Genomic DNA, 24,215 nt, shown 5'->3' with positions numbered 1-24,215 from the left:
AAACCACCCAGCTACGCCATTCCTGAATCCTGACCTGTGAACTCTGAGATGATAAATGTTGCTTAAGCCAAATAATTTTGGGGTTATTTAACATTACCCCAGATAGTTTTGCATTAATAGTTTACAAATACAGTATGCTTGTTTTTAGCTTTTATGTTACTTTATTATTTTCAATATAATATTTTTATTTGATAAGAAAATGGAATCCATAGCTTAAAATGTTTACTATTTAAATATGAAAGGTATGACTGACTTACCTCTTATTGCTTCTTTTACACCTAACCGGAAGCAGAGTTTTCCAAAACAGAGGAAGTCATTCTCACAATAGCATTAACAGACAGGCCACTGAGAGAGCCTTTATGATGCATTCTAACCTCCTGAAGAGCGTTTCTAATGTGATCCCTGTGCCAAAGGAAGACACGCATGAGCATCTGCCCTCTCCAGAGCAGCACATTCTAGATACGGCTAAGGTACTGAAAGGAACGGGAGTTTACTTACAACTTATAAAACCACTTAAAATGCAATTGTAGTCACTACCTGCCAGCTTTCGGATGTAGTTCAGCCAGTCTCTCCATGATCTTGGTAAAGCTACGCAGGTTCGATGTATTTGGAGGTACAAATTGAAAAGGTGCATCAGGTAGTAATTTAGTGGATCCAATCTGTTTACAATTTTTCTTGACACCCTAAATAAACATTTTTAAAGTTTTATTTAAGTCAGTAACGATTACATAGAAATAATCCAGCTTATTCTAAATTAAAAAATTACAAATAGTAAAATCAAAATTCCTAAGATATTTATGTTGATTTGGGATTAGTTTTTCTACCAAGTAATTTTACTTGAGATGTATTCAGGGCCATTTATTTAAAAAATGCCAAATACATGATGAAGTATAATATATGGGCTACGTCAAAATTAGCTTTTCTCAAACAGGATTCTCATCTGATCCACAGAACACAAAAAATGATGTTAACTATTTTCTCAATTTTCCCTAAGATAGGACATAACTATTCCATTCTAGATGCATAGGAGAGAGAGTCATTTGCTATATACAATGGATATCTTAGGCTTAGGACATGAAGGCTGAATTCTCTTACCCAACCTGACAGAGAAAGGCTGGTCTACATAGTAATTATATGTACATATTTATATCATATATTCTATATCTTATTTACTAAATGTTCAATGTACACAAACTATATGCCCAGAACATGCTGGAGTGGGGGTGGGGAAACTAGTGCTATAAAAAAGAACCTCCATCACTTATGTATCTTATAATTCAACTGAAGAGACAAAATTAAAATGATCAATTAATTACTATTAGCCATGCAAGTAGGATATAAATTATATGAAACCACTGTACATCCCATAAAAGTTCAACAAAGGAGGAGCGGATACTTTCAAACCTAGATGAAACGTCAGGGTAAGATATACAAAATATTAGATCTACATCAGAATAGTACATATTTTACTTATTTGCTTATTGCCTTATCTCCTTCACTAGATTTAAGCTCTGTAACAGCACAGATTTTTGTCTGTTTTGTTCATTGCCACTTTCCCAGTGCCTACAATAGTGTACACAGTTGGTATACTGTTTATTGAATAAATAATTTTGGGATACAGTAAGTTTAAATAGCAGTTGGAACCACAGAGAGGATGGGTTTCCCAAGAAAGAGCCAAACTGCTAGTAAATAACAGTAGCTACTATTTACGGAGTACATTCTCCATGACAGGCACTGTTCCAAAGAATTTTCTGAATTAAACTCATTTAAAGCTCACAACATTTGTGAGGCAGGAACACTTACCCCCATTTTATTTTTTATTCTTTTAAAATGACTTTATTTATTTTATTTATTTATGGCTGCATTGGGTCTTCGTTGCTGCATGTGGGCTTTCTCTAGTTGCGGTGAGTGGGGGCTACTCTTCGTTGCGGAGCATAGGCTTCTCAATGTGGTGGCTTCCCTTGTTGCAGAGCACGGGCTCTAGGAGCACAGGCTTCAGTAGTTGTGGCACTCGGGCTCAGTAGTTGTGGCTCACAGGCTCTAGAGTGCAGGCTCAGTAGTTGTGGTGCACGGGCTTAGTTGCTCCGTGGCACGTGGGATCCTCCTGGATCAAGGCTCGAACCTGTGTCCCCTGCATTGGTAGGTGGGTTCTTAGCCACTGTGCCACCAGGGAAATGCCTATCCCCATTTTAAAATAAGGAAGCTCAGACACAGAGGGCAGTAACTCGCCCAGCCCATGAGTAGGTAGCAAAGCCAGGTTATGAATCTGTTGTTCTTAATCATCACTACCTCTTATTATAGACGATAAATATTTTCTAAATGAATGAACATAATGAAAAAATGTTGAGAATCTGAGAAGAAAGGTGACAATAAACTGCTAGAAAAGTAAGAGTATAGTTTAACAAAGACAGCAGTTAAGAGCTGCCCTGTCCACACACTCTAAGACAACATACTCCTACCCTAGCCCACGGTGCCCTATTTATTTATGACACATAACCTTCCCTCTACCAACTCCATGACCTGCTTCCTCAGCTAACAAGACCAAGAGTGGTGTTACCTGAACTCATGAACACCAAAATCATGGGCTGGATCAGATTTCCTGTCTAAAGAATGTGGAATTGGAACAGAGCAAATGAGTTAGTCAAAATGATGACAGGAGCTTGAGCTGAAAAGTACTGTAGAGTTAGAGTTAAGCAAAATAAAGCCTAATGGAGGAAGAGAGAAGTCACAAGCAGACAGAGAAAGCCAGTGTGCAGAGAGAAACAGGAGGATGGAGCTTACAGGCATGCAGAGGCAAGAAACCAGGGGCACTACCTGAGAGAGGCAGGGAGGAGCCATAGCTCCCAAATTCCCAGCTCAAGCGCCCGTAGCCTGACTGCAGTTTGTTTCCTTCCTTCCTATTGTGGATTGAGGTTATGCACCAAAAAACCCATCCTAAACACAAAGTGTCACTGAGATGAAAGGAAAAGAGATGAAAGGAAAAGAGTTGAAAGAAAGGAATGACCGGCACCAAATAGGCTAAGTGGTCAAAAAGAAGGCAGACAGGCGACAGAGCGATAAAAACGCCATTAGTGACTACAGGAAGAGCACTGTAAATAAAATTCTAGCGACGGGGTCAGGTTATCAGGATGAAGAAGAGAGACCATCACAGAAGCCCAGACATTGGGTATAAACTACTTGGTTGGGAAGTTTGGCAGGAAAAACACAGAACAAATAAGGACGGTAACTTCAAAAGAATGAGAAGTCAAGTGAAAATGTGGTTCGGATTAAGAAGAGTTGTGCATAACTGTGAGTGGAGAAAGGTCTGTGGGTACAGAAATGGCACTAATGGTACAGAAAAATAATGGGATAACTCCAGGAATTAGGAAAGGATGGGGTAAAGGACATAGGGAAAAGAGATCCCTTTATCTTATTCTTATGGAAAAAACCAAAATTCATTTATTCAACAAATATTTATTCTTTCATCCATTTATTAAAAAGGAATTTTCTCGGATCTGTAGAGTCAAACTAATTCCAGTAAAAATCCAAGGACTTTTCTAATAGATAGTGACAAGCAGAATTATGAAATTTATACAGAAAGGCAAAGAGACTAGAATAGCCAAAATAAATTTTGAAAAAGAACGAAGTTGGACTTCCTGTTTCAAGACTTACTATAAAGCTATTATGATCAAGATAGTGTAGTACTGGTGGAAAGTTTAAGAGATAGAAGAGAACAGAGAGTCTAGAAATAGATCCACACAAATATGGTCAACTGATTTTTGACAAAGGCACACAGATAATTCAGTGGAGACAGGATAGGCTTTTCAACAATGATGCTGGAACAATTCCATACACAACACAAAAACACAACCAAAAAACCAAAACCACCTCAATTCATATCCCACACATTATAAAATTAACTCAAAAGCTTTGTGACAATGGGTTATGCAAAGATTTCTTAGATACAACATTAAAAACACAAGTTAAGGGACTTCCCTGCTGGTGTGGTGGTTAAGAATCTGCCTGCCAATGCAGGGGACATGGGTTCGATCCCTGGTCCAGGAAGATCCCACATGCTGCAGAACAACTAAGCCCGTGCGCCACAACTACTGAACATGTGCTCTAGAGCCCGCGAGCCACGACTACTGAGCCCGTGAGCCACAACTACTGAAGCCTGTGCACTGCAATTACCAAGCCCATGTGCTGCAGCTACTGAAGCCCATGTGCTCTAGGGTCCTCATGCTGCAACTACTGAGCCAGCATGCTGCAACTACTGCAGCCCGCGCACCTAGAGCCCGTGCTCCATAACGAGAAGCCACCGCAACGAGAAGCCCACGCACTGCAACAAAGAGTAGCCCCCACTCGCCACAACTAGAGAAAGCCTGTGCGCAGCAACGAAGACCCAACACAGCCAAAAAACCCACAAAAAACAAACAAAAAACCCCCCACAAGTTAAAAAACAAAAGAGCGACAAACTGCAATTGGTTAAAAATTAAAACTCCTGCTCTGAGAATGACACTATTAAAAGAATGAAAAGACAAAGTACAGGCTGGGAAAACGTATTTGCAAAGTACATACCTATCTGATAAATGACTTATATTCAGAATATTAAAAAACTCACAGAACTCAGTAAGAAAATGCATAAAGCTAAGTGAAAGAAGCCAGACTAATAAGGCTATATAATATTCTACTCACAGGAGATTCTGGAAAAAGTAAAATTATAAGAACAGAAAACAGAGCAGAGCACAAGAGAATGTTTTGGGAAGATGGAACTGTTCTATACCTTGATAGTGATGATGGTTACATGCCTGTGGCATATGTCTAAACTCACAGACAGCAAAAAGAGCGAATTTTACTATATGTAAATTTTTAAAAATCTATGGAATGCCTATAGGATGCCAGGCATTTTGCTGTGCAGTGGAGAGACAAGAGTGAATAAGTCAACTTTATCACCTTCCATGTGACGTTTAAAATCTCAATGTGGTAAAGATGAGAGCATGCATAATAAAATGACTATATTTTATGGTTTAAATAATTATGAGATGAGGTTAGCTGTGAAAAAAAGGATGATGAAAGTGTTAAGTAGCTACTTATAGAGTAACACTATCCAAGAATAAAGAGATACAAAGACTGAAAAGCACTGGCAGAGAGCCTAGTTACAGAGAAACGTTGTCTCTGCGGCTAGGCCTATAAAGATCTGTGCTTCCTCCAGGGACAACTGGGGTTGTACAAGAGCAGGTTAGGGCGGATTCAATGTTAGGCACAATTCAGACTAATGTCCTTATTCCCACTTCAAGACTGCTGTCCTGGAGTTATCTGTCCTACAAAGCTACTTATCGCAGTATAGTGTATATATGAAGACCATTTAAGGGCTTGATCAAGAAAACTAACCTTTTGGTCAAAAGCGAAAAACTCACTGTCTTGCTCAGATCCCAGCTGCTGCCTCGGCCTAGTTCTAGGCAATCTAGAAACAGAGGAGGTTGAGTTGACTTCTTTGCTGATGTTTTTCTCCAAATTACTGAAACTAACTTTATTTCCATTTTTGGACGAAAGTGGTGATGTATATTCTCCAGGAGTTTTAACAAGCCGCACATTTACTGATTTCCCATTTATTTCTGTACCATTCATTTCCTTCACAGCCAGCTTTGCATTATGGTTTTTTTTTAAAGCAAGAGATGCATATCTAAAATATAAAAGCAGAAAACCAAAAGGTTCTTTGTTAATGACTTTAAATGACCTCAAACTTCATTGTGTAACTACTGGCTAGCATATACCTTTTATAAGAATAACTGCTCTTAAAAATAAGTTACTATACTTACCTTGGGATCAGGAAGAATATTAAAATAACTAAATACAAAAAATTAAAGATGGGAAATAAAAGGTAGTTAGTATTTCTTCTGAATTATCACCTGTTAATTTTATATTAAAATGTTATGTAGGGCTTCCCTGGTGGCGCAATGGTTGGGAGTCCGCCTGCCAATGCAGGGGACGCGGGTTCGTGGCCCGGTCCGGGCAGATCCCATGTGCCGCGGAGCAGCTGGGCCCGTGAGCCATGGCCGCTGGGCCTGTGCATCCGGAGCCTGTGCTCTGCAACTGGAGAGGCCACAACAGTGAGAGGCCCGCGTACCCAAAAAAAAAAAAAAAAAAAAGTAACATTTGCAAAGCTTATATATGACACAGTTGCACAGATTAGTGTTCTCGGGACAACTGGTTATCCATACCAAAAAATTAAAATTAATCCCTATACACAAACATAACCTCCAGATACAGAGAAGGCATAAAGGTGAAAGGCAAAATTTAAAAACATTTAGCAGAACACAGGAGAGAATGTCCTTATGGCCTTGTAGTGAAAAAATATGCAGTCCAAACAGAGTTGGAAAATCTAACCAGAATTTTAGCCATAAAATTGAGAAAGCTGGGCAAGAGCCATCCTTCTGAAAGTGCCAGCTCCAGATAGTGCCAATGGAAGGCTATACACCAAATCTGAAGAGCAGCTGCCTCCATAGGATGGGACTATGGATCAATTTTTATAACCTCCTTACACTTCTGTATTTAACTGTACTTCCTAAATTTCCACACAGAATGTATAATACTTCAAAGTAATAAAGAACCATAAAGTTTCTTTTTTTCCAAAGGATTCAACAAGACACTAAAAGAATCTTTCACATCAAGTAATACTCCTAGGAGTACAACACTACTTTAATATAACGAAATATATTAACAACATATTAATTAATAGGTCCAAGAAAAGCATATGATCTTAAGTGAATCCATTTAAGACAAAATTAAACACTTATTTTTAATAAATTTCAACCCAACTACAAATAGGATCCTTTTTTAATTTATAAAGATTTTCATATCTGAAATAAAGAGCTATCATTTTTTGTGATAAAATAGTAAAGGCATTTCCATTAAGCTATCACCATTCTTATTTGATACTTTTGAATGTTCTGATGTCACAAAACAGGTTAACAACACACATACTGGAAATGACTATATGTAGATGATATAGCCATCTACCTAAAAAATAAAAAAGCATCAACTAAAAAGTAATTAAAATAAAAAATAATAAAATTAAATATAATTTTCTGAGTACCTACTATATGCCAGCCTTTATTTCTACTGGTTTACTTATTTATCTCATAATAGTTCCACAGTAATGCTATGTAGGTACTATTATTATCCTCACTTTATAGATGAAGAGCCTCAGATACAGAAAGGTTATTAAGTAACTTGCCCAAATGTATTCATCACATTACTGACGAAGCTGAGACATGAACCCAAGACACTTGCTGTAGAGCCCATTCTCTTAACTAATGCACTCGACTGCCCCCATGAAATGGTATGAAACAAGATAACTGCAGAAAAATCAATAACTCTCCTATATCTCATTAGTAACAAGTTAAAAAGTATAATGAAAGAAAGCTCTGATTGAGAACAGCACCAATTAATGACTGTAGCTATTTGTCAACGTGTATCCCTCTACTAGGCTGGGAAACCCCTGCGGGAATGGCACCTGGCTTAATCACCACTGTGGTTCATGTTCAGTACAGAACAGACCTCTGTTAGAACCTAGGGCATACCCAGTAAATGTACATTCACTGAATCTGGGAAACATACCTGTAATTAGGAGAAGAATCATAAATTGAAATGTCAGAAATTTCATATTTCTGGAAATGAGACCTTAAATCAGCCTGAAAGAAGATAAATAAAAGTTTGTGAAAGGTAGAAAAACAATCAAAATATGAACAATTAATAGATTTGAAAGTGAAGCTCAAAAAATAAATCCTGGCATACCTCAGACACTGAAGGGCAGAGCCCACCAACATGTATCAAGTAACCTTTATCTCTTCGTAAGGGTTCAACATTCTTCATTTCTGCTTGAAGATAAACATACAACAGAAGATAATCATTATTTTATCAATATTTTTAAGAGAAAATGTGAAAATTGTTAAGTATTTCATTTTTTATTATCAAAAAGATGATTATAAAGTTATTAGCAAGTACCAGCACTAGGCTGAAGATTAAGAGCTTGGAGTACAGTGCCAAGGTTTCTGGGCTTTAATCATACGTTAAAAACAAAGAGGTTGGACTGAATGATATTTAGTCTCTTGTGACTCAAAGATGGATCAATAAATAGGTAGTCCTGGCTGTCTGATGGAAACTGAGAAGCTTCTTCTGTTCACTATGTACCCCACACCTGCGAAGTGCCTGATGAGGGTTTAGAGGAAAAGAACGCCTGAAGGAATACTGATGTTGGACTAGAGTAGGGAGAGAGAATGGTGGGCCTCTATCTACTAACTAAATCTTGGATTTAAGCTTTTAGCAGACAGTTTTCTGAAAGAGAAATGAACATTTTAAACTGATTTACTCTTAAAAAAAAATGACATCCAAATGGCCGATTTCCTCATTTTTCATATTTATAAAGAAATACAAACAGGAATAAAATATTAAAACAGTGCAATCCCCCAAAATAATACAGAAGAAGATAAGCACTATTTTATAAATGAGCTAGGTTAGGATTTCTTGGTAAATTGTTAAGAACCAACCTAGTGTAAACTTCGGATCCTCTTTGTCTTGTACTATTTGATTTTCTTGTATTCCTGAGAAGTCAGCTCCAGTCACGTTCTCTTTAGCATCAAACCAGTCTTCACTTATTTCTCGGTAATTTGTGGAGTCTGAGAAATTGAACACACTTAGCAAGGAACTATGTACAATGTTTAACCGTGAGAAGTTATCTGAGTGACCTGCTTCCCAGTTTTACTTTAATTAACACTGATTCCTAGCTTATTAAAAGCCTTACTTTTCTAATTTTTAATTATCCTTTACTGAAGAAGAGATTTATCTTTATAGACAGAATAACAATGAACATCTTTAAAAATGGGTTAAGCCGTGCCACAAGTCTTTATTTCACTAAAAAAGGATCCTTCTCTTCTCATTGAGGACAAAACTAAAAAACAAAACAAAAAACCCATACAATTTACAGAGATACAAACTGGACAGAAAAAAGAATTTTCAAAATGGAAAACATGAACCAGAAGAACAAAAGTCTGTATTATTATTTGGAATTATCAGATATATTAAGTAACCTTAAAGATATCAAGTAGATGTAATAAGAACATACTTAACATTCATAATCTGAATGATGCCATTCAATTAAAAATATTTACTTTAACTTAATAGATGGGCACGAGGGGTATTTTAAATCTTATTATCTGCTTTCTGGCAATGACACAAGACAAACATTTTTATACTGACCTTTATCATCAAGTTTTAGTTGACTAAAGTCTATATCTACGTCACCATTTTTTAAACCATCCTCTTTGGGTGATGTATCTTGTTTAGGATGACTATTGTCAGGTAATAGAGACATCTGAGAATTAAAATAATAAAAACAACAATAATAAATAAGGAGTAACAGTTATTGCACTCTATGTGACAAGCATGCTTCACTGGCATTATTTACCCTCACAACAACAAAGGCTATGAGACAAAATCATTATCGACCCAGTTTATGGGTAAGCAAACTGAATCTAAGTAACCTGCTGCTTTATGTCTGTCACACAATGAGAATTATGATTTGAAACTAGTCTATGTATAGTGACTGTATGCGCTACCACCACCATTATTTAGCAAAGTGTGGCATCCACACACTAGAAGTACCTGAGATGATTTCTGGAGCTGCACATGTAAGTATTTTTCACATTAACATCAACAGCTATATATTTAATGTGTGCTTATATGTACCTTTCATTTATGGGGAGTGATATTTCTTTCTCATACATAGTAAGTTACTCTTCACAGATAAATTTTTTAAAAGAGGAGAATCATTTAAAAAGTACAAATCAAATAACATTACAGATAATACCTGGCTATGAAAAATTGTGAAGATGGTACATAAGTAGCTGAAATTTAGAAACACTACACTATACAATGCTGGCTTTCACGCATAACTTAATTTAGTAAGGTGGGTATTAAAATGTAATCCTAACAAAGTAGATATTGTTTTAGAGCCAAAATTAAGATTATAAAAATGTTATATCTGCATCTTTTACTTTTAAAAAGATTTATTATTCTGCCCAAATAGTCAGGTTACACCATTGCTACCTTTACAATGATGAAAAAAATAAAAAAGTAAAAAAACAAAACCCCTCCAGAACATTATATATCATTAAATGGACAAGTTGTTTAAGCAAACTATGTAAGAAATTTGAAGATATAAAAATCTGGTTTTAGACCTGTTAATTCTTTGTGGATAAATGAGATTTTGTTTTTTTAAAGAGCAGAACAATGGAATAAATAATTTGCTAAAATAATTTACTTTTAATCATTTATCTTAATAGAAAGGAATATAAATCAATCAAGTATTTATTTCACTTTTGGCTTTGGGATGCATCTTATTCTTTAAGACTACCCAAATAATAATATAACCTCAGGGTTAAGACTAAAGTCAGAAAGTAGAAACAAACTTCAGGGGACCTCCCTGGTGGTGGCCCAGTGGTTAAGAGTCCGCCTGCCGATGCAGGGGACACGAGTTCGTGCCCCGGTCTGGGAAGATCCCACATGCCATGGAGCGGCTGGGCCCATGAGCCATGGCCACTGAGCCTGCGCGTCCGGAGCCTGTGCTCCGCGGCGGTAGAGGCCACAACAGTGAGAGGCCCGTGTACCGCAAAAAAAAAAAAAGAATCCGCCTACCAATGCAGGGGACATGGGTTCGAGCCTGGTCCGGGAAGATCCCACATGCCGCGGAGCAACTAAGCCTGTGCACCACAACTACCGAGCCTGCATTCTAGAGCCCATGAGCCACAACTACTGAAGCCCGTGCCTAGAGCCCGTGCTCCGCAACAAGAGAAGCCACTGCAATGAGAAGCCCATGCACCGCAACGAAGAGTAGCCCCCACTCGCCACAACCAGAGAAAGCCTGCACACAGCAATGAAAACCCAACGCAGCCATAGATAAAAATTAAAAAAAAAGAAACAACCTTCAGTTTTCCTACCCCATTGATAATGGAATATAACTCGTGTTTCTCTATCACTTCACAGTTTGCAGAGTGCTATTACACAGATTGTCATCTGACAAACATTTCCTTGGGGGAACAAGAGAGATTAAGAAAACCTACGAAAGGCACTTAAAAATTATTTTCATCATTTCAGCAAAGGAGGAATGAAAACTTTGCCCTGTCTAAAATAAATGGGATATTATTATTTTAATTATTTATTTATTTTTGGCTGCATTGGGTCTTCGTTGCTGCGCGTGGGCTTTCTCTAGTTGTGGTGAGCGGGGGCTACTCTTTGTTGCGGCGTGTAGGCTTCTCATTGCGGTGGCTTCTCTTGTTGTGGAGCACGGGCTCTAGGCGTGCGAGCTTCAGTAGTTGTGGCTTGTGGGCTCTAGAGCGTGGGCTTGGTACTTGTGGCACATGGGCTTAGTTGCTCCCCGGCATGTGGGATCTCCCTGGACCAGGGCTAGAACCCGTGTCCCCTGCATTGGCAGGTGGATTCTTAACCACTGTGCCCCCAGGATATTATTTTATACTATCTCATGCGATGAAGGCATAACCACATTAGTTTTTACTACATTGCATTAACACGATGGGGGCCAAAAATTATGATTTGCCAGAGACACTCAAGGTTTATACCAATCGTCATGTTGAACTATTAACATCACTACCTTTTTTCATCCTCAGAAGTCTCCTGATTTGATGATAAATTATGTGGTCATCTTACCCAACATATACTATTGACATCTGTTTGATCAGGACATTACGCTCCTTCTAATCAGTTATATCCCTCAAATGGTAGTACACAAAATAAGCCAGCTGAGTGAAAAGAAGGATGCGAGAGCTTCTAAAAATTATAGTTTACTTTGTGCAAGGCATAAGATTAAAGATTTACACTTGATGAACTACTCTAAAAAAATCTCACATGAGAGAGTGTCTTTTTCAGGCTTGAAGAACCATCAACATCACGTGTACTTTGATTATCTAGTTCAGAATCTGCTCCTGAAAAGCTAAACAGATAAACATTTCATTAAAGCATTTATCAATGTTCTGAATAAGGACCAAAATAGAAAACAAAGTTAACTGAATTAGCAATGTTTAAGATCTAATGAATTCTAAATTAGATGAAAACATAACTTACATATGTGATTCTTCTTTCATTAGCTGGAAAGAAAGAGAAGGGAAGAAAAATCTTTTAGCGTAAAATGTTTTCTGTCTAAATGAAGTAAAAATTTTATTCCTAAAACATAAATACATACCCTGGAAGCAAAAGCAGAGAAGGTAGATAATAATTTTGATTCTACCGATAGTGGAGGCAGCTCTTCCAGTGGTATACCCTTGTTTATCTTTTCTTTCAAATTCACGTATCTAACTTTCAAGTCTTCTAAAACTGTCAGTAGAGCTGATCCTAATTCTTTCTTAGTAGAATTACTTGATAAATTCCTGTTCAAAAGTTACATTCACAAAACTAAATTACTTAGGCCAAGCCACCCATTTAAAACTAATGTCAAATTATACACTTAATTCTAACTCTACTAGATCCCTAAAATGTTTTCTTTTAAACATTTAGTAAAAGAAAATGAATCACAGAAGATGTGTTTTTCCAGGGGCAAGATAAGCAATCCTTGGTATACATATTAGCCGGACAGAATGTGGTCGAATGTCACGAAAAACCCTCCAACTGACTTCATCCGAACTTGGACTTTATAAAGAAAACCTGAATCTGTCTTTTTACTGGATTCATCATTCCAACATGCACTGTTGCCTCTCCAGGAAATTACAATGTACTACTTTTTAAAGTCTATTACCCCTAGGCCAGTTAACAAACCCAGTTATAATCCACCCCTCTCCTGCCCTTTAAAAATGAAAACTAAAGAAATTTTCTAGAATAAACTTAAAGTTAGTGATAAATTTCTAGGAAGATACAGATTTAAAATTAACCATCACCTATAACTATAGATAGAGAATAACCTTTAAAAATTGTGAATCACTATGATGTACACCTGAAACATATAATACTGTAAATCAACTGTAACTCAATAAAAAAGCAGATAATAAACAAACAAACCCTAACAATCACCTATTTAGTCCTTCTCTATTTTCCATTACAAGTTTGTAAATATCACTGCAATGCTGATGACACATTTGATAGTGAACATTTAAAAGGTGCAACTCTGCTTTGATGGCTCTCTGCATTATTTGCTGACAGCACTTTGATGGCAAATTCTTCTCCATCTCTTTAGAAAGTTGAGGTTCCCTTTGAAATAAAAAAATTGGATTAGGTAAGATTCCAAATATTTTTCTGTGTTGATGACATACCTCCAGAAACAGATTTAAGATTTCTTACATTTCTCTGTAAAGTTTAAATCAATTTCTACTAAAGATGGAAAGGCTGAAGAAAACAAGGATGTCAAGAGTCAATGCTAAATATCTTCTTTTTAGGATTTCCCTGGTGGAACAGTGGTTAAGAATCCGCCTGCCAATGCAGGGCACACGGGTTCGAGCCCTGGTCTGGGAAGATCCCGCATGCCATGGAGCAACTAAGCCCGTGCACCACAGCTACTGAGCCTGCGCTCTAGAGCCCACGAGCCACAACTACTGAGCCCGCGTGTTGCAACTACTGAAGCCCGCGTGCCTAGAACCCGTGTTCTGAAACGAGAAGCCACCACAATGAGAAGCCCATGCACCACAACGAAGAGTAGCCCCTGCTCACCGCGACTAGAGAAAGCCCGTGGGCAGCAACGAAGACCCAACGCAGCCAAAAATAAATAAATAAATAAATTTATTAAAAAAATAAATATACTCTTTTTAGAATTCAAGAGAGTAAATAAATCTCAAATTCATACTTCATTTTACCAAGAAAAGAATTCTAAAGTAAAGTACTAATTTATCCAGAATCAACAGATTTTTCAACCTAAATCAAGCACTGGCCAGCATTTTTAAAAGTTATAAACATTCTGGAGGGAAACTTTTTAAATGTTATCTTTTAAACAGAAAATATAATTTACATTTTTCTTAATAATAATAATGCTTATGCTATTAGAAGCAAATATTTTGCTGTTATAACAAAAAGCTCCAAAATCACTACCTCTTTGAATGTTAATAGTTCTTCCCTTGCTAATACCAGCCACTTCTAACTATTCTCGATACATCTGCCTCTGGAAACCAACTCTTCTATTTAATTTTATAGGACTGGATACCAGATCAAACTCATTAGAAGAATAAAGGATGAATGAAGGAAAAAGCAAATGATCTCAGAGCATGAAAACCAATTTGACTTCTCAGAGACTTCTCCTTTTCCTCTCCCCCACCACCTGGTTCTCGATGGATGCAAAGTAAATTACACAACAAATTAAAATATCCCAGTAAAAGTATCTGTTTACTTCTTCAAATATATGATGTTCTCCAAATGTGCTATTTTGTTTTGGACTACAGGGGATCAAATGAAAGAAAACGAAAGTAATAAATCAGTGTGGGTTTGGGTTGGATAAATAAAGATGCCATGAGTTTTTCTGAAGGAATTATTCAGACTGAAATCTCAGTAAGTGGAAAGCTTTAACATTCTACATTGTTCTAATATTTATTTCTTTCAAGACAAATGGCTGAAGCAGACGATCTCTTCAAGTCACTCCTGGCTATTATTCTATATGGTTAAGTACCTACACAAAAAGCAAATTACTATTTTGATCATATGTCTGACTTACCTTTCAGAATGTTTCTTTAAGTCTGTGAAATCAAATGTTTTCCTTAATTCCAGGGAATCCTGAAAACATGATTTAAGATCAAATTAGACATATGCAACAAACAATAATACATGTTGTATCTGGTAAGATGTAAAATCCAACTTCGAATTGACTTTGTGGCAATAGCTGCCAACTGAGAAGAACAGAAGTTGGTAGCAATCTATTCACCTTTTTCCTTCATCCAGCATTTTCTCACAAAAGCCTCAGAAACCCCTGATATAATTCAGTGAAACAAAATATTTACATTAGCCTACAGTGCCTCTTTATAAAGTCAAATAAATTTTTATTATTAATCATATTGGTTTTACCTTATTCAGGAAGTTTCCCTTAGGTTTTAAACTGTCAATGGAGACAGATTTCCCCGAACATCCTTTTGTCACAGCCATCTGTGGATCTTCATTATCTTGACTGTATGCCCAATCTGTGTTACATGCCACACTTCGTTTCTCACTTTGCCACTCATCAGGCCATTTTTTATTTATCATTGTTATCTCTGTGTTGCTTGATGTAGATACTACAGAAGATCTTGTGCTCGTCGCCCTGCTTGTTGTGAAACAAGCCCTAAAATCAGTGCTAACATCCACTGTTTGATTAACTGTGACTGTACAACTTGCTACATCTGTAACTGATTCAGGACATGGTCCTTCCATATGGTGAAAGCAAGTTTTATTTGTGGTACTGCCATTAGCAGCTCTTAGGGAGCTACCTTCTTCTATTGCCTGGTTATCTCTGATGGCAGACCTTGGTAGAGTAACAGAAAAATCTAAGGCTGGGTTAGGGGTGTTTTCTAGGCTTTTATAACATGCAGAAATTACTGAATCATCAAAAATAGAGGTCCAGGAACTTTGACAATCTTTATAGGGCTGGAGTAATGTCTCTAAAACTTTGTCTTGTGGTAATGTGCTTGGATTTTCAAGGTGCTGTAACATTTTTTCCTCAACAACTGAATTTCCACAAAAATCTTTACTTTTAGTTACTTGAGACTTCACTTTGCCAGTATAAATTTTAGTTTTTAATGCTTTTTGAGGGTTCAAGAAACCACTCTTAGATTGAGATTCCTGGTGTTCAAGAGGACTTCCCTTTAGTACAACTGCATCAAACACTGTGTGGTACATTGAACTAGTGTCTTGTTCCGCACACTTGCCATGTTTTGGTTCATGATATTCTCTTACCATAACAGAATTCTGAAATTTGGAGACATGAGGGGAACCTTCTTGTCCATAAACGTCAGCTGAATCTGAAGAGGTGCTAGAATTACTTTCTAATTTAACATGATCATCTTCTAGATTGCTAGCACAATTAACTCCATAACCTGAACTTCTTAGTCCCCAAACTTCCAGATTAGATATGTTTAATGTTTTCGTTTGGTCAAAAGATAAATGGTTATTTATATATTCTTGTTCTTCTGCACTGTGATATTCCTGCTGTGAGTCATCATCTAGATCATGCTTTTGCACGTCTTCAGAATCATCATCTGAAATCTTGTAGATTCTTTCCAAGCCAACAGTCGTATTACCTCGATGATTCAAAATATCAAAAAACACCTCCTTTCTTTTCTGCATTTCATAATTGAATTCTGAATCTAAATGAGTAAGACTTTCATTCTTCAGTTTTGACTCTGAATGATGTATAGAGTAGGTTTCATTCAGGAAAGTGTTGTCAATACCACCTTCAAACTCACTTGACTGAGAGTGAGTACTCTCCATCTTAGCATTTGGACTCACAGTAAAAGATGGCTCCAATAACTCTATTTTGTCGATATTGCTGATTTCTTTGTCATTAGCTCTTTTTTCTAATGCCAAGGAATCCCAGTCATAATCAACAAAAGTCAATTTGGCTTCTTCACAACCATTAGGAGATAACAAATTTTCTTTTTTACGATTAGAAGGCTCATCTGATTAAAAAAAAAAAAGGATAAAATGTTAGCAGAAACATTACAGAATTTAAACACAAGACCTTAGATGTAATCTGGCCTAAGCTCTTCCCAATGTAGGAATATACTTTTTACATTATCCGTAACAAACATCCCTAAATAGTTGCTGCTATGGACTGAACTGTGTCCCCCTCAAAATTCATATGTGTTGAAGCCCTAACTCCCCATGTGGAGACAGGGCCTCTGGGAGGTAATTAAGGCTAGATGAGGTCATGAGGGTGGCACCCTCAAAATGGGATCAGTGCACTTATGAGAGAAGAGACACCACAGAGCTTGCTCTCTGTTTCTCTCCACCATGTGAGGACACTGCAAGAAGGCGGCCATCTACAAGCCAGGAAGAGAGCCCTTACAAGACCTGACCATGCTGGCAGCCCCATTTGGACTTGCAGCTTCCAGAACTGTGGAAAAAACCAAATATCTGTTCTTTAAGCCACCTCCATGGTATTGTGCTATAGTAGCCCCAGCTGACCAAGATAGGAGCTAAGATTCTTCCTGAACTCTTTCAGTGGCAAAGCATTTACTATTTAGAAGGCAGTCACTCCCTTTGTAATCTTTGGGTGCCTCCTAGTGTTCTAATATCAACCTTAGGCACTGCAGAAATAAGACGAAGAAGACATGGGTGCTGTACCATGCTGCTGATTAGCAGGTAAATGCTTAAGAAAGGAGAAGTAGATGTCAGAGAAAACTGTACATTTAAAAAGTGTTTTGAAACAAAATAGTTATTTTAGGCAAATTAAACAGCACTACAAGGTTAGCTGGGTGAAAAAACATGGCATTTTCAGGAAATTATAAGCCAGCTTGTCTGGAATGAAATAGCTCTAAGGGAGTGAAAGGAGCTGTGAACAGAAAGAGGCCTTTTATGAGGTGTTAAGGAGTCTGGTTCTTATCCTAACACGGAGGACCACTGAAAGCTTCTTAAAAGGGTAGTCATGTGAATGCAATTGAGTTTAGACACCTCTGGCAACAGTAGGAATGAAGGCTTGAAGGGGGAGACTGAAGGGAGACAGATCAAGAGTACAGAAATGGGACTGGAAAAGAAGAGACTAGTATAAAAGTTCCACAACTGACAAGACTTGGTGATCAATTAGAAATGGTAGATAAGGGAGAGAGAGATTAGTGGCTTTCAAATACATATTTTTTTTCTTTAAGAACACAATCAGAAACACGTTTTATATCAAGATCTAGCATATATGTGTCTGTATAAGTGAAACAAAAATTTTACAAAACAGTAATTACTCCAATTATGTCCAAAGTATTCTGCTATTTTCTAGTCTATTTCATTTTATTAAAAAAAAAGCTGATCACAATCAGCTAAGCTGACTTCATGACTCATCAATTAGCTACCACCTGCTTAAATATCTTTCTAGGATAATGCTAAGGGTTACAGCTTGGTATTACAGATGAGTGGGAATATCTGGTGCTAAAGAGATAGGGACTTCACGGAAGAGGAGATTTAGAAGATGAAGAGGAAAAGCAAGGGGCTGGGGAGGGAGGTGGAGGGAGAAGATAATGAATTCAGTTCCAGGCAAGTGGAGTTTAAGGTTAGAGATAAAACACCCAGATGTGAATGTCTAATAAGCTGTTATAAATATGGGGTTGGAGCTAAGGACAGTAGGGTCAGATACAATTATAAATTCATGTGCTGATTGTGTTTTTCTTAGAGATTTGTACAGGAGTTCATGATATATTCTGGATACTAGGTGTTTGTTTTTTATATTTATAATATAAGTGACTTTCCCCCAGTTTACTGGCTATCTTTTTTTTTTTTTTTTTTTTTTGCGGTACGTGGGCCTCTCACTATTGTGGCCTCTCCCGTTGCAGAGCACAGGCTCCAGACGTGCAGGCTCAGTGGCCATGGCTCACGGGCCCAGCCGCTCCGCGGCATGTGGGATCCTCCCAGACCGGGGCACGAACCTGCGTCCCCTGCATCGGCAGGCAGACTCTCAACCACTGCGCCACCAGGGAAGCCCTATTGGCTATCTTTTAACTTTTTTTCTTTTTTTTTTTTTTGCGGTACGCAGGCCTCTCACTGTTGTGGCCTCTCCCGTTGCGGAGCACAGGCTCCGGACGCACAGGCTCAGCGGCCATGGCTCACGGGCCTAGCCGCTCCGCGGCATGTGGGATCTTCCCGAACCGGGGCACGAACCCGTGTTCCCTGCATCGGCAGGCGGACGCTCAACCACTGCGCCACCAGGGAAGCCCCTCTTTTAACTTTTTATAATATTTTGTCATGCCACGGGCTTTAAGATTATTTAGTTAAATGAATCAGTCTTTTCTTCTCTGACTTCTGGGTTTGTCTCCCTGGCCTTCCCTACCACATGATTATAAAAGTATTCTTCTATAACTTTCCAATTCTTTGTGTGGGTGTATGTGTGTAACATTTAGCCCTTTCACATTATGTAGAATTAATGCTTCTCTCTAGCATGAGGTAGGACTCTAACTTAATTTTTTTCCAAAAAGGATGGTCAGTTGTCCTAATACCATTTGCTGAAAAATCCAGTTTCCCGTCTGACTTGAAATAGCATTTTTATCACATTCTAAAGTCCTCTTAATAGTTACAACTACATGTATTCATAAGCATATAAAGGTTAGTCAGCTTGCTTTTTATACCCTTGTTGATTATTCTCTCTTCTACCATTATGACAGAAAGAGAAATTTTAGATCCATGTGAAGAAAAAACATACACAACTTCAGTAGCAGAGGTCAACCTGCCCACTTTCTACTTACTACCCTGAAGGCAACTGTACCTGTCAGTAGTTCCTGAAAGCCTGCCTGGACAGAAACCCTCTCTTCTGGCTCACCTTCTCTCTCCTAAATCTTCCATTTACCTGAGAGATCCTATGTAGGCTGCCCATATTTACCAAAAATCACCTGAGTCATCTGTCAAGATAAAAACATGCTGAATCCTACCTTACTGGTAGGAAGGCTTAAGATGTAGTAACACTGGAGAGGGAACTATCAAGTCTAATTACATTTAATACCTCTTTCCACCCAGAATAAAGCCAACTGGACTAGCTTCTCACCTTTCTGGATGTTTCCATTACTGTGGTAGCCTTTACCAGAAGCTGTCTCAACCACTTCAGTGGCCTGCATCACTCAAGGACGTATATCCTAGAAGAAGTATAAATATTGAACTGTTATTATACTCAATATTATATTTTAAAAACTATTAGAAAAACAAGAATCTGACAAAGTAGTAATTATAGTCAAAGATTCTAATATCAAAGGCCTAATAAACAAAACTTGTAAGACATTTGAATAACTTTTTTAAAAATTAATTTTATTTATTTATCTTTGGCTGTGTTGGGTCTTCATTGCAGTGCGCGGGCTTTCTCTAGTTGGGGCAAGCGGGGGCTACTCTTCGTTGTGGTGCACGGGCATCTCATTGCGGTGGCTTCTCTTGTTGCGGAGCATGGGCTCCAGGTGCGCGGGCTTCAGTAGTTGTGGCACATGCGCTCAGTAGTTGTGGCTTGCGGGCTCCAGAGCACAGGCTCAGTAGTTGTGGCGCACGGGCTTAGTTGCTCCGCGGCATGTGGGATCTTCCCAGACCAGGGCTCAAACCGTGTCCCTTGCAGTGGCAGGCAGATTCTTAACCACTGTGCCACCAGGGAAGCCGTGAGTAACTTTTTTAAAGGCGTGGACAGCTACATAAAAGACTGTATTATTTAAACAGACAAGACATATTCTTCTAAAATTTCCAAGGAACATTTAAAAACCGTGTTAGACTACCCAAAAAGTCTTAACCCAAAAAACAGAGTACTAAAGGCTACAATGTGACCCTATTTATGTCAAACCCAGAACAAAAATGTTTCCAAAACGAATTGTAGACTTATTAAAAACTAATGACATGATAAGTCCCTACAATGAAATATCTTTCAGCAACAGAAAGGAACAAACTACTGATATATGTAAACTGGTGGATTAATCTCAAAAACATTATGCTGAATGAAAGAAGGCAGACAAGAGATCACATCTTGTATGATTCCATTTAAGTGAAATGTACAGAAAAAGTAAATTTATAGAGACAGAAAGTAGATTAGTGGCTTTGTGGGACAGGGGATGGGAAGAGGGGTTAATGGTATCATTTCAATTTTAGCATATGTGCTGCTGAAGCGAGCACAGGAAGGGTTAACTGTAAATGGGCATAAGGGATTTTATCAGAGGGATTAAAACATTCTGAAACTGACTTATGGTGTGATGGCTGCACCACTTGATAAAGTGACTAAAATCACTGAACTGTACATCTGAAATCAGTGAGATATATTTCAATAAATCTGTTTTTAAAAAGTTAATGACAATGGTTCTTTGAACCCAGCTGCTACATGAGGAAGCCCAAGCTGGTCACCTGTCAGAAAACCAAGGCACCCTAATGGACACATGAGTGACCCCAGAGAAGACCAGCAGAAGAAATGTCCAGCCAACCCACAAAATCATTTTGAGCCTTCTGGCCTCTAGTTATCATCACTGTCTACACCCCTAAAAAGCTGAAGTACTTGTCAAGGTATTCTGGTGACCAGGTATTACAAAGGTTCCTGATGAGTTTGGGGAAAAAAAAAAAGAACTGATTTTGTTCTAATTCTCAATGAACTATTTCAATCGATGATCCTGAACAAATCCCCAAGTTTACTCTCTCTGTTCTACAATGAGAAGACATTATAAAGCAGAAGAACTCACTCCTTGGAGACAGTCTGTCTAGCTTTGAAACCTGATTTAGACACTTAATATTAACAGTGTGAAAAAAATTAATGACAATGATAACACGGGACTTCCAAAATATATGGGACCTGCCCAAAGTTATAGCCAAAAGAAGTCATAGCTTTAGATTCTTATTATTCAATAAAACTAAAATAAATGATTTAATAAGCAGTCAAGAATCTAGAAAAGAACTAAAGTCTTTATTTCAAAAAGTTGAGAATAGAATTATTTAAGACAAAAGAAAAAGTGACCAATTTAAAAACAGTAAAAATGATAACTAAAACCAAGAGCTATTCTTTGAAAAATGAATTAAATAGATAATATTAGACAAATCTCACTGACAGTACTGAAACAAAAACCAGCAATGAGAAAAGAAGCATTTTAACAAGACATAAAAATGTACTTTTAAAAACTGAAATTGCTATATACACCTTTGATGGCTAGTTTGCAAATTTAACCAAAATAGCCAATTTTGTAAGAAAATAGTTTAAAAAAAAACTTACAGAGGGCTTCCCTGGTGGTGCAGTGGTTAAGAACCAGCCTGCCAATGCAGGGGACACAGGTCTGAGCCCTGGTCTGGAAAGATCCCACATGCTGCAGAACAACTAATCCCATGTGCCACAACTACCGAGACTGCACTCTAGAGCCCGTGCGCCTACAGCCTGTGCTCTGCAACAAGACAAGCCACCGCAATGAGAAGCCTGCGCACCGCAATGAAAGAGTAGCCCCCGCTCACCACAGCGAGAGAAAGCCCGCACACAGCAACAAAGACCCAATGCAGCCAAAAATAAATAAATAAATTTATTAAAAAAAAAAAACTTACAGAAAAAGCTAAACAGAATCAACAATAGAAAAAATTGAACAGGCCATCAAAGATTTATCCTATAACAATTCCTATCAAGCCTACTAAATTCTTAATTCATCTGTATAAGCAAAAAAGTTCTAGGTCAAGTGAACAAAACTCTAACCTGAGTAATAAAAACAGAGTGACGGCCCCTCAATCAATTCCCAGACTTGTGTCAGTGTACAGACTTAGAAGCCCTTGGATGAAGGCGAGGCTGGGTCTCTTCTTCAGGAAGAACCCCAAATACACTACTAAAAATACTCTTCCCTAAATGGTCCCTAAAGCCTTTTACCAGGGTAATTGTACATTGGGGAAAAGAAAATAATCAGGGGACTCCAGGAAGGCTCACGCCAGAGAGTGCTTCCCACAGCTTCTGCTGCCAGTGTCTTATCCCCGTGGTGAGCCACAGCCACCCCCCACCTCTGCGGGAGACCCTCCAACACTAGTAGCTTAACATTTTAGGCAGAAGAGAGATGTGAAAATGCCTCAAGATAGATAAAGTCTTGGCCTGCTGGAGAAATTCAAGAGTACTGTGTGATGGAAAATGGATATGGACATGATGGCTGGACCTGGAGCAGCTATCTTGGGCCAGCAGGTAACCTTGGTAATGGAGCTACATATGAGTGAGCAATCCCACAGAAGGTGCTGGGTCTCTGAGGACTCTGTGGAGCAGACTTACCATATCAGCATTAAACTACTTATCTCTAAAACCTTTCCCTATCCAAGAAATAAATTTTCGTTTTACTTAAAAAAAAAAGAAAATGACCACAACCTTTCAGGAACACTGGCTCTGAACTGACACTGATTTTAGGAGACCCAAAACATCACTGTGGCCTTCCAGTCAGAGTAGGGGCTTATGGAGGTCAGGTGATCAACGGAATTTTAGCTCAGGTTCATCTCACAGTGCGTCCAGTGGGTCCCTAAATGCATATTGTGGCTATTTTCTCAGTTCCAGAACGCGTAATTGGGAAAGACATACTGAGCAGCTGGCAGAATCCCTGCAGTGGTTTTCTGACCTGTTGAGTGAGGGCTATTATGGTAGGAAAGGGCAAGTGGAACCATTAGAATTGCCTCTACCTAGGAAAATAGTAAATAAAAGCAATGCCACATCCCTGGAGGGACTGCAGAGATCATCCAAAGATAACTCTTCTCCTTTTGAGAAACAGCTCTTGGCCTGCTACTGGGCCTTGGTGGAGACTGAACACATGACCCAGGGCCACTGAGTTGTCATGCAACCTGAGCTGCCTGTTACGAACTGTGTGTTATCTGACTCACCCAGTGTGCACAGCAACTTTCCATCATCAAGTGCATCTGGTACATATACATATGTGATCAGGCCCTAGCAGCCCTAAAGGCACAAGTAAGTTACATGAAGAAGTGACCCAAATGCCCATGGCCCCCACTCCTGCTACAGAGCCTTTTCTCTCCCAGGCTGCACCTATGGACTCATGGGGAGTTCCCTATGATCAGCTGACAGAGGAGACGACTTGGGCTTGGTTTACAGATGGTTCTGTGTGATATGCAGGCCCTACCTAAAAGTAAGCAGTTGCAGCATTACCAGCCCCCACCCCTCAAGGGCATCCCTGAAGGACACTGGCGAAGAGAAATTCTCCAGTGGGCAGAACTTTGGGCAGTGCACCTGGCTGTTCACTTTGCTTGGAAGAAGAAATGGCCAGACATGAAATTATATACCAAACCACTGTGGCCAGTTGGTTTGGCTGGATGGTCGGGAGCTTGGAAAGAACATAACTGGAAAACTGGTGACGAAGAAATTTGGGTATGTAGATAGACCTCTCTGAATGGGCAAAAGACGTGAAAATATTTGTGTCCCATGTGAATGTTCACCAGAGAGTGTCCTCAACAGAAGAGGATTTTAATAATCCAATGGATAGGATAATCGATTTTGTCGATGCCAGTCCGTCTCTTTCCCCAGCTACCATGTCAACACCCCGCAGGCTCACGAGCAACAGCACTGTGGTGGCCAGGATGGAGACTCTGCACGCACTCAGCAGCACGGACTTCCA

At 38.6% G+C, this 24,215-nt stretch overlaps 1 protein-coding gene across 1 annotated transcript; it reads right to left on the bottom strand.

The window, feature by feature from the left end:
- Nucleotides 1-278: 278 nt before the first annotated feature.
- Nucleotides 279-19,745, bottom strand: RBM44 (RNA binding motif protein 44). The gene is made up of 14 exons (XM_065880193.1): nt 19,676-19,745; nt 15,028-16,613; nt 14,681-14,739; nt 13,057-13,233; nt 12,236-12,419; nt 12,118-12,140; nt 11,902-11,986; nt 9,238-9,352; nt 8,529-8,657; nt 7,777-7,856; nt 7,600-7,673; nt 5,371-5,662; nt 538-683; nt 279-402 (listed from the first exon to the last, which is right to left on the bottom strand). The coding sequence occupies exons 1-14, from the start codon at nt 19,743-19,745 to the stop codon at nt 279-281; spliced, it is 3,144 nt and encodes a 1,047-aa protein (XP_065736265.1).
- Nucleotides 19,746-24,215: the final 4,470 nt, after the last annotated feature.

This window comes from Phocoena phocoena, chromosome 7, assembly GCF_963924675.1.
Source record: "Phocoena phocoena chromosome 7, mPhoPho1.1, whole genome shotgun sequence".
Taxonomy (NCBI): Eukaryota; Metazoa; Chordata; class Mammalia; order Artiodactyla; family Phocoenidae; genus Phocoena; species Phocoena phocoena.
The sequence above is the reverse complement of the archived record's forward strand: the minus strand, read 5'-3'. Positions and strand labels throughout refer to the sequence as shown.